This window comes from Quercus lobata, chromosome 10 (genome assembly GCF_001633185.2).
Source record: "Quercus lobata isolate SW786 chromosome 10, ValleyOak3.0 Primary Assembly, whole genome shotgun sequence".
In the NCBI taxonomy this organism is placed as follows: Eukaryota; Viridiplantae; Streptophyta; class Magnoliopsida; order Fagales; family Fagaceae; genus Quercus; species Quercus lobata.
Window position 1 is genome coordinate 35501564 of NC_044913.1, and position 11093 is coordinate 35512656.

Consider the following 11093-nt stretch of genomic DNA (forward strand, 5'->3'; position numbering starts at 1 on the left):
AGTTCTAAGCAACAATGGTTATTACAATAGTTGTGGTGGTGGGTTTTTTTTTTTTTTGGATTATTGATGTGAGTTGTTTTGTTTTGTTTTTTGTTTTTGTTTTTTGTTTTTGTTTTTGTTTTTTTTTTTTTGGTGGTTGTGGGTTGAATTTAATGAGCTGTGGTGGGTTGCAGAATTGTGGGCTAATTTTGGTGGATATGATTATGGCTACTAGTGGTAGGTGGGTTGATTTTGGGTTTTGGATACGATAGTCGGTGGTGGTTGGTTGGTTGATTTTGGGTGGTGGTGGGATGGGTGGTGGTGGTGGTGGTGGGTGGTATTGTGAGTTCTGTATTTTTTTTATTTGATATTGTAGTTAAATTATTTTAATATGTTACATGAAAAATAAAATATATGATGTAGAATATATTATGTTAAAATAGATAAAATAATTTTTTCATTGTATTAAAATAAGTTTTTTTTTTAATATTTTTTTTATTTTAGAATAATTGATGTTGCTGCTTAAATATTAAAAAGAAAAAAGAAAAGAAAAGAAAAGGCTATATCTTGTAGATAAAAAAAAAAAAAAATCATGGTTTTCAAGTATGATTAATTTGATCTAATCCTATTTCATCTGTAGACTATACTCGTCTGATATGATCCAAAGGTCTAGCGAGTAGCTGTGTGATTGGCATGGCGTGGCCACCTCGTCCAGGGACGGAGCCAGGATTTAGAGTTAAGGGGGGCGGCGGCTTTGCTTCTAACCATGGCGGCTTCGGCCTTTGGCTCTGCGATTGCTTAGTCATTGAAGTTTTTTGTTTTTTGTTTTTTTTTTTAATAATAATTTTTGGTGTCTTTAATACATTTAGAGTAAGGACAAAATTATTTTGTTTAAAATTTTATAAAGGGTCAGGTTGTTTGTTTTATGTAAAATTGGTTGATTGGGTTTAATGTTTTTTAAATTTGCTACTTGTAATTTTTGTTGGGTTGTTTGTTTTATAAATTACTAATGTAATGAGTAGTTATTGGTAAGTAAAAAAAATTGATGTAACTGATAGGCTTAGATGCAAACCAGTAAGAATTTACTAACTCAATAGTTTGTAAAACTGTTGTAAAAAAGTTTGTCAATGTAGCATTACTCTTAAAAGAATCAATGATATTTTTAAGAGGGCAAAATATAATTTTATTGAACAAAATTACTAAAATTAGTATGTATATTTTTTTTTGAGAGGTTAAATTAGTATCTATATATATACTAATATTTTTTATTAAAAAAATAAGGGGACATTGCCCTCCAAAGTCCAATAATACCTCCGTCCATGACCCGTCCATTTTATTCATCTACTAACTATTAACTACTTGTATTGATTGAGCAGATAGCTTACAGTTGGACTCTATCTAGGACACGCTAGTTTTATCTCTCTCTCTCTCTCTCTCTCTCTCTTCATAAAAGGTAGTTCCTACATTCTGTTCCATTTTATCTTTTCCATGTAGATGTGGCGATATGCTCTGTGCAATATACAAAAAAACCAAACGACTCTATTTTTAGTTAATTGGTATTACCATCTCAAACTATTTTACAAATTATTTTTCACAATTTGATATAACAGAGTCTATCATTTATATATGTATTAACTATTTTTTTCTCAATTATTTATATTTTGTTACATCACAATTCTTGAACAATTATAATAAAAAGCTATGAAATAATTTATAGTTCTAAATTTTTTAATGCATTATTATTGTTCTTTTTAAAATGTTATTTCTCTAACAATCTCACACTATTTTATATCATACGTAAAGTGTCAATATTTTTGAAAAATGTAGAGCCCTCAATTTAAAAGTTATGAATATTGAATGGTATGAAGTGGTGTATATCATTGATAATGAAACGGTAATTTTAAAAAATGAAAAAAAGAAAGATGTCTGATTTGCTTTTTATATTATTATTATTATTATTATATAAAAGTATGTCAAATCAATGCCAACGTAAGGGAGGGAACCAAATTGGCGAATGTTAATACTTAATACGGGTCGGTTCTGGTATTAAATGCCTCTACCAACGTCCACCAATGTTCATTAATTGTGACAATAAAAATATGACAAATCATTTTCCCACTATTCCATCAAAAAAAAAAAAAAAAAAATATTCATCTTCCAACTAAATCTATCTCTATCTTCCTTTCTTTCAAATTAATTTGCTTCTGTCACTGCTTTGAGGATCTAAAGGGCTAAGGCAATGAGGAATGGGGATTATAAATTTATAATTTTCTACTCATTCTGAGGAAAAAAAAGAAAATATTAGCTAGAGCTTCCTCTCGTCAGTTTGTCACACAAAAAAGCAAGCTTTTCTTATGGCCGTTTTTGCATGGGTTACCTCTCTTGTCTCTTCCTGATTGGTTTTTTTTTCTTCCTTCAGTCAAATTCACAAATTACAACCCTCCCTCATTCAATTCCCATTTCTTCCTCCTTTACAACTTCACAACTTTTTGCTCAATAGCACTTCTCTCTCCATATTTCTTTCTTTCTTATATAGTCTTTCTTTATAGATAACCAGCTGTGCTTTGCCATAAATACTTGACATCCATTTAGAGCTTTCTATATTGTGTTGTAAAAACCTTTCTGGCGGGCAACTTTTGGTTTTGAAGAGATATATATATACACAACTGATCGAGTGATATAGAGAGAAGATGAGCAACTATGGAGCAAATTATGAGATGAGGGAGATAGAGGCAAACAAACCATCAGTGAATAATGGGATGGTAGCAGGGTTAAGCCCTCTGAGTGAGACTCTTTGGAGGGACAAAGCTAACACAGAGTTTGTAGGAGACGTGTCAGCGAGGCTCACTTGGAAGGATCTGACTGTGATGGTCAGTCTCAGTAATGGAGACACTCAAAAGGTTTTGGAAGGACTCACTGGTTATGCTGAACCTGGAACCCTCACTGCCCTCATGGGTCCTTCTGGTTCTGGCAAATCTACGTTGCTTGATGCTCTTTCTAGTCGTCTTGCTGCCAACGCCTTCCTTTCTGGTACCATACTCCTCAATGGTCGCAAAACAAAGCTCTCTTTCGGGACTGCAGTGAGTTTTCCTTTAGTTTCCAAGAGGAAAAAGTGTGTTTTCATTGTTACCTTATTGTGGTTAAAACATAAAACCTATAGATTTGTCTTGGTTTGGCTGCTTTGTGTGGGTGTGTGTGTGTGTTTATCTATGTTTTGGTATATCATGCTTGTTATGGTTATTGATAAATTGTGGATTGATTGTTCCAAAAGTTTAAAGTTATACATTATTGATTGTTCTAAAAGATTAAGCCATTAGAGAAGGGCGAATTTAATCTAACGCCTACCAAGCAGGCTATTAATGGTGATGTTATTATGTGATGTAAACTCAGGCCTATGTGACTCAAGATGACAACTTGATTGGCACTCTAACAGTACGGGAGACGATTTCATATTCAGCTCGTCTGCGTCTCCCTGATAAGATGCCTTGGTCAGAGAAGCGTGCACTGGTTGAGAGTACCATCATAGAGATGGGTCTCCAAGATTGTGCTGACACAGTTGTAGGAAACTGGCATTTGCGTGGAATCAGTGGAGGAGAGAAACGAAGAGTCAGTATTGCTCTTGAGATCCTGATGAGACCCAGATTGCTCTTCCTGGACGAGCCAACTAGTGGACTTGATAGGTTAAACTCTAAAAACTTTACTCTCCATGTTATTGCCAATTTTTTTTTGGGAAATGCAGAGTGCCTCTGTTTTTAGTTTTATATATTTATATATTTTTAGAAGAGAATTAGACAATGTCAGTGTTGTCTTGTCGTCTTCTGCTTCTCTTATATATTTATATATTTTTAATTCATGTGTACTACGAATTCATTACTATTGCAAATACCACATTGTAGAATTACAATTCTGTTTTATCAATTGTTTTACCTTCTACCTTTTAGAAGTAGATAGAACCCATGTGTTTGGTATTTTCCCAAATTAATTCTTTGTTAATATTACACTTTTTGTCCCTTGAAATTTGGCATAGGTTTGAGTTTAGTCCCTGAAATTTAAGAAGTTCAGATTTTATCCCTCCATCTATTTTCTGCTTGTGTGACAAACAGATATTGAGACATCCCAATTTTGAGAGACCAAATTTAAACCAAAGCTCATATTTAAAGGATAAAATCTAACCAAACCCATAGACAGTGGGATGAGTTGTTCTTTTATTATTTTTTAATTCTAGGGACCAAATCTTAACTTTGTAAATTTGAAAGACCAAAAATTGAACTAATCACAAATTTAAGGGACCAAAAGTATTGTTCACCCATAAATTTTTTATATATAGCTAGTGTTAGATTTTATGTTGGGATTGACAATGAGAGGGAAAAGAGAGAAAAATAGAGTGGAAGCAAAATTAGAGTAGTTCGGTCTGCAGCAGAAGATCATAAATGGTTACAACTAAACTATGTTTACTTGTTCTGTTATAATGAGCCCATTGAGAGTATATATGGAGAAAATAAACCTAGGCTAACGATAGACTAACCTTAGGATGTAGTAAAAGTTAGGCTTCCAATACAAGTATTGTTGCACTAGTAATACTACCTAGCTAAATATCTGTAAAATCCTCCTCAAAGGATACCATGAGTTTGGAAAGAAAGTGTGATCGTGTAGAAGAGTGTGATCATGCAGAATCAGATCAAATGTAGAATGGATTAAGAATGATGTGAGGTGGAATGCATGGGATAGCTATTAATAGCAGTGAACATCGACGGTTACAATAGATGGAAGCTAGAAGATGACTACTATTGGCTAGAGCTAGGATGGGATGGTTGCACTAGTGACCTATGGATGGCTACTATGGTTGGAGAAGAATTACTTGGCTTGACTTGAGTGACAATGGCTTAAGGATGGCAAACACGAGACAAATACTAGGTGTAGTGGTGGTTAGTGACAAATGGTTGTTGGAGGATTCAGAATCTGACAATCAAAGGAGAGTGACGCCATTTTCCGGAAAGACATCATTTGAGGATAGTTTCGTGGGTGTTAAAATAAAATAGGCCAAGGACAGATTTGTGATGTGGTGAGTGAGCATGTTGGCAGCCATTGGGGAACTAAAAAGGGGTTGAGCTCAGTTATCATGTTAGAATTTATTTTGTGGGATAGAGAGTGAAACTAGAATTGACATGGTTAGATTTGATGACCTACGTCCGCAATAGAAAGCATTAAGTGGCTAAATCTTTACTATGTTGAATTGCTCTATTATAACATGCTCACTGGGGGTCTATATAGAAAGATTAACCCTAGGCTAACTGTTGATTGGTGGCTTGAATAAATGCACGTGAGCGCGTCACTTGGGGTTATAGCCTTTCCTTATATGGCTAAGCTTTGGATTTCAAATTGTATTCTTTATTACTTTTTGGTGTAAGACAAGCTTTCCAAAATCGATCAAAGTACTATATATATATATATATATATATATTAGGCCATACTTAGTTTTACGAAACACAGACAACTTTGGTCTTTTGCATACCAGATTTAGAGAATTAGAAATTCTTGTGATGAGAAAGAGCTCCTTGGGTGCATTTGGTGTATGGGTGGTATGAGAGCCTTTGTGACATTTTTGTAATCAATCTATTTTCATAGTGAAACTTTCTCCTCAATGTCGTGGCCTAAGGCCGAACCATGTAGATCTTTGTGTTCCTAATGTGATCGTTTCTTATATTTTTCTTTTTTCTTTTATTTGCATAAATCTACTATTATTGGCTACACTCACAACAACATCATATGAAATCTTCAGCTATTTCAAAACTAACAGTAGACTAAACCTATATTATAGTAGTACAAATTAGGCTTACAGTACAATTATTGTAGTGCTAGTAGTAAAATGAACCTTGATAGATATCCATGACAGTCAATATTGTCATCTTCTTGGCCGTTGGCTGGTATCTTTTTTATGTTCTTTACATATGATGGTCTAAAATTATATTAATGTATGTAGTTTGACTTCATTTTTATAGAAAATATTATAATATCTTATATACTATCTGTCCTGTCAATTTTCTTTTTCTTTTTAAGAATTTATTACCATTGTCTACAAAACTCTTGCTGTATGTTTCTAAATTACTTTGGTTTTACCGCAGTGCTTCAGCTTTCTTTGTTACACAAACATTACGTAGTCTGTCAAGAGATGGGAGAACCGTCATAGCCTCAATTCACCAGCCAAGCAGTGAAGTCTTTGAACTATTTGATCAATTGTACTTGCTTTCTGGGGGCAAAACTGTTTATTTTGGCCAGGCTTCAGAAGCATACGAGGTGGGAACTCTCTCCCTTTGCATTACACACATTTGATTTTTTGTAGGAATGGAGCTCTTATATAGGCAGGTGTTTGCAGTTCTTTGCACAAGCTGGGTTCCCCTGCCCCACTTTGAGGAACCCATCTGATCACTTCCTTAGATGCATCAATTCTGACTTTGATAAAGTTAAGGCCACTCTAAAAGGATCCATGAAACTGCGGGTATGACATTTTTCTTCTTTTGCTTTGAATTATATACATATTAGTAGCTATAAATGTTATTGTAATTCAGTCATTAGAAGTTATTACTACTCTTAGCTTGCAGTGCACACAATGCGTTAATGTGTTCAACCATGCAATACTGGTGGTGGTAGTGTAAAAGAGTAAAGATAGTGACAGCAAACAGTATAATCATGGAGGAAAAATGATTAGGTGGTACTGGTGATGGTTGCCGGTGTGGAATTGGGCATTAAGGGGGCTGGGTGGTAGAGTTTAGTATAGTGTGGAGATGGGCATAGGTTGGTTGTCATCAGTGGTTATGGTGAGAATTGGAAATGCATCATAATATCTGAGCCCCCCCCTCTTGGTAAGGGGGAGGGGGTTGGTAAGGCTGCACTTTGCTTTCTACTTTTGTTCCTTTACTAACTGTGGCTTTAAATTTGGTTTCTGCTCAGTTTGAGGCAACTGATGATCCTCTAGAGAAGATTACCACAGCTGAAGCTATCCGAACACTTATTGAATATTACCATACCTCTCAGTACTACTATGCAGTGAGAGAAAAAGTTCAGGAGATATCCAAAGTTGTAAGTTGATCATTGGCAACATGATTTTTTATGGGCATTTGTGGTAAACATTGTAATGATATTGGAATGCTATATTGAGAGCTGCAATTTTTTGCACATGATACAGAGAGGAACTGTTCTGGATTCAGGAGGTAGTCAGGCAAGTTTCTTGATGCAAGCCTTTACCTTAACCAAGCGTTCATTCGTCAACATGTCAAGGGACTTTGGATATTACTGGCTTAGGCTTGCAATTTACATTGTAGTCACTATCTGCATTGGGACCATCTATTTGAATGTTGGGACAAGCTACACTTCAATTCTGGTACTTTTGTTTGTTCTTTTCTTTCCCTTTCACTATTTAATCTGAGTGACAGCTGCAATTCCTTGTATCTAAAAGCAGTGAATGGAGAAGTTGAGACAAGGATACATGAAGAAAAAGCTTGAGCTTTTTATAGAAAATTTGAGGGCGATAATCCCTCTCACATGCCACTTCTATTTGACAAGAAGTCCATGAAATGATGTGTTGAAACCAACTAATAAATAATCATAAGCATGAGGAAGCTCAAATTCAATCCTTTACTAAGATTTCTTTCTTTTTTTACTTGATATGGTGCAGGCAAGGGGTTCATGTGCATCTTTTGTGTTTGGTTTTGTAACATTCATGTCGATTGGGGGCTTTCCTTCATTTGTAGAAGATATGAAGGTTAGTTTCATAATCTTGTGGACCTATTCACATAATCCATTCACTTAGATGAAGATGGTAATGTTCTGATTTCTCTGCTGATATTCATAGGTTCTCCAAAGAGAGAGGCTGAATGGCCACTATGGTGTAACTGCATTTGTTGTCAGCAACACACTCTCTGCAATGCCATTCCTGATATTGATCACCTTTCTCGCTGGAACTGTTTGTTACTTCATGGTCCAACTCCACCCAGGATTTGAACATTATGTGTTCTTTGTACTATGCCTTTATGCAAGTGTCACTGTAGTTGAAAGCTTGATGATGGCCATAGCCAGTATTGTCCCTAACTTCCTTATGGGCATCATCATAGGGGCAGGAATTCAGGTTTGTCTATTCCTGCTACATTGATAGATTGCATACATAGTAAATCTGCATTATGGGAAATGCAAAAATGTGAACTACTTAAAAATGTTGAAACATAATCCACCCTTTTGTATATTACTTGGTGTCTAAGTTCATATTCATGCTATTCCAACAAGATCTCTTGTGAGAGTTTCAAGTGTTCATTATAAATGTTTGTTTCAACTTTTTAGTTATAAATGATGAGTTATTTGTTGTATTCCTCACATGTCAGGGCATATTCATGCTAGTCTCTGGGTACTTTAGGCTCCCAAATGACATACCAAAGCCTGTGTGGCGCTATCCCATGTCATACATCAGCTTTCATTTCTGGGCTCTGCAGGTAAAATGCTACTACAATTTACTGGTTGATGATTTGCTGCCAAGATGGTTCAATGACAAACAATGAAAACTTTTCAGGGACAATACCAGAATGATCTCGAGGGCTTGTTGTTTGACAACCAATCACCGGAACTTCCCAAGATACCTGGAGAGTACATCTTGGAGAATGTATTCCAGATTAATGTGCACCGATCAAAATGGGTGGATCTCAGTGTCATCTTCAGCATGATAATCATCTACCGCATCATCTTTTTCATCATGATCAAAATTAATGAGGATGTCACCCCCTGGCTCAGAGGTTACATAGCTAGGAGAAGGATGCAACAGAAGAATGGCAATCAAAATACCACAGTTGCTCCGGACGGTCTCACCCAATCTCCTTCATTGAGGACCTATGTTGCCAATCGGACAACTGGAACTCATAAAAGGTAGACAAGAGACACAGTACTATTGCATAGAATAAAAGAAGTTAAAAAGTCTTCACTTTTATGTTAGAACATTGAATGTAGCAAATGCTTGGAGACATAATTTGGTCCAGCTTTTAACATTTTTTACTTCCATTTTAAACCATAACTATTTCTAGTTATCTCAAGTTACAAGTTACAACTTTGTGCTGATGATAATGTTTAACAGAAAATTTCCTATAAACTCAACTATTGGAATCAGTTTCATGAATCTTCTACTTTGCTGTATCTATGGTAATTAAGACCAGACTTCTCTGCATTTGTAACAAACAGTTTACAGAAGGCACCACACTAGAAATTACTTGAGCTGATGAAATTTAAAATGGCATGTCTGCTCAGCACATATCAGATCTCATGCATCAGATGTGTAAGGCATTTCAGTAAGAAAAAAAAAAGTAACTCGGCAGCAAAAAATATGGACCTTGAAGTGCCCAACATAATCAACGCAAAATTAAAATTACGTTACTTAGTTTTATATTTATTTTATTTTTTATTTTTTTATTTTTTTTTGGGTGTGAGAAACAAATTTAATTTAACTAGTGAGGTCCCCGGACAATGTGGAGTTACACTATGATGTGTGTAGACATCGTGTAGAATATTGTAGCTTAACAAAAACCTCCTAGTGTTTCTAATAATGATGTCAAGTGTTCAAATTCCACTCTCCCAACTATTGAATTACCAAAAAAAAAAAAAAAGTGCAGTCATCAGGGTTTTATACTCGATCAAAGACCATAAAATTATTATGAAACCATCCCATGAGATAATAATACATCATTAGATACCGTAAAGATAATGTTGTATAAAAAAAACAAATTATGAGAAAGTATGTATAGAACTAAACCATTAGGTGGAAAAAAGAACAAAAAAATAAAATAAAATAAAATAAACTGTTTAAAGATGCAAGCAAGCTGATGTGTAGAGTAGTAAGATAGTTTTTGAGGATAAACGGCAGAGATGTGTAGTAAGATAGTTAACTTATGATTTACTGAGAATTAAATACCTCCTTTCTTCCTTCTTCGAATCTCTAAAAGAACAAATTACCTCATTTCTTTCTTCTTCGAATCTTTAAAAGAACGAAATTCTAGCTTACATGGCCTTCAAAATATTGCAATAGCTAATTTTGTACCATTATAATTAATTGCAAATTCGGTTAAGAAAATATTTAGAAATTGTACAATTGTTTTTATCAACGAAGTATAGAACTCTAAAAAAAAAAAAAAAAAAAAAACGAAGTATAGAAAGTTATAATGTGGGCACAAATCTCTCTCTCTCTCTCTCTCTCTCTCTCTCTCTCTCTCTCTCTCTCTCTCTCTCTCTCTCTCTCTCTCTCTCTCTCGGAGAAGAAGTGAGCATATGTATATGTGTGTGTGTGTGTGGTGATTCGTTCCCAATAACTTTGGGTTGTTGGGCGTAGAACTCCAATTTATTTATACTTTGGAATGGGGTTATCCTACAATGGAAGGTCCAAAAAAGTGATTGGTGGTGTCATTGATGGTATTATGGTTTTTCCTTAGTGCTAAATGACCTTGGTTTTAGCTCGGCTGTGAAGGCTACTGAGCAGCTGAGCTCCCTCCCTTAAATCCGAATAGGACATCCTTCTCCCTAGAATGTGTTTTCCTCACTTATCTCTAAGCATGGCAATTGCTACCCGACCCGCGAAACAGTAGGGTCAAGTATGAGTTTTTTAAATAAAACCCAAAGCGAGTTCAGGTTGGGTTCTGGTTTTAGTGATACCTGCCCCGAACTCAGACCCAGACTTGACCCGTTAAACTAAAATTACCAAAAAACCTATATATATATATATATATATATATATATATATATATATATATATATAAACTTATTCAGAAAACCCTAATCTTATCTCATTCTCTCAATCTTATCTGAGCTGCCACCCACCCTCTCTCAATCTCCAGTCACTTTCACCTACATAGCCACACAGCCACACGGTCACAGCCTCACTACCACCTCCCTCAACTCCTCAAGTCGTTACTCTTACCGACCCATACAGCCATACTCACGGCCTTACCACCGCCCCCCTTAATCGCTCCCACTCTCCCTCCTTCTTTCACTTTCACCTCGCCGTCGACGCCGACTCCCCCTTTATCATTGACTCATCAACTCACCGTAACTCACTCTCAATGATTTGGATTTGTTCTCCACCAGTTTTT

At 35.4% G+C, this 11093-nt stretch overlaps 1 protein-coding gene across 1 annotated transcript; it reads left to right on the forward strand.

Annotated features, from left to right (window-relative positions):
• Positions 1 to 2141: 2141 nt before the first annotated feature.
• Positions 2142 to 9150, forward strand: LOC115963695 (ABC transporter G family member 11). Its single transcript, XM_031082813.1, has 10 exons — positions 2142 to 3059; positions 3370 to 3659; positions 6102 to 6273; positions 6353 to 6475; positions 6928 to 7056; positions 7163 to 7357; positions 7652 to 7738; positions 7829 to 8101; positions 8352 to 8459; positions 8537 to 9150. The coding sequence occupies exons 1-10, from the start codon at positions 2670 to 2672 to the stop codon at positions 8888 to 8890; spliced, it is 2121 nt and encodes a 706-aa protein (XP_030938673.1). The 5' UTR covers positions 2142 to 2669; the 3' UTR covers positions 8891 to 9150.
• Positions 9151 to 11093: the final 1943 nt, after the last annotated feature.

Excerpts from the sequence above, each read along its gene's own strand:
- LOC115963695 (XM_031082813.1), top strand. The coding sequence starts at position 2,670 with ATGAGCAACTATGGAGCAAATTATGAGATGAGGGAGATAGAGGCAAAC. Across the intron at positions 3,060-3,369 it reads AGCTCTCTTTCGGGACTGCA|GCCTATGTGACTCAAGATGA; the intron begins GTGAGTTTTCCT and ends ATGTAAACTCAG. Across the intron at positions 6,274-6,352 it reads AGGCTTCAGAAGCATACGAG|TTCTTTGCACAAGCTGGGTT; the intron begins GTGGGAACTCTC and ends AGGTGTTTGCAG.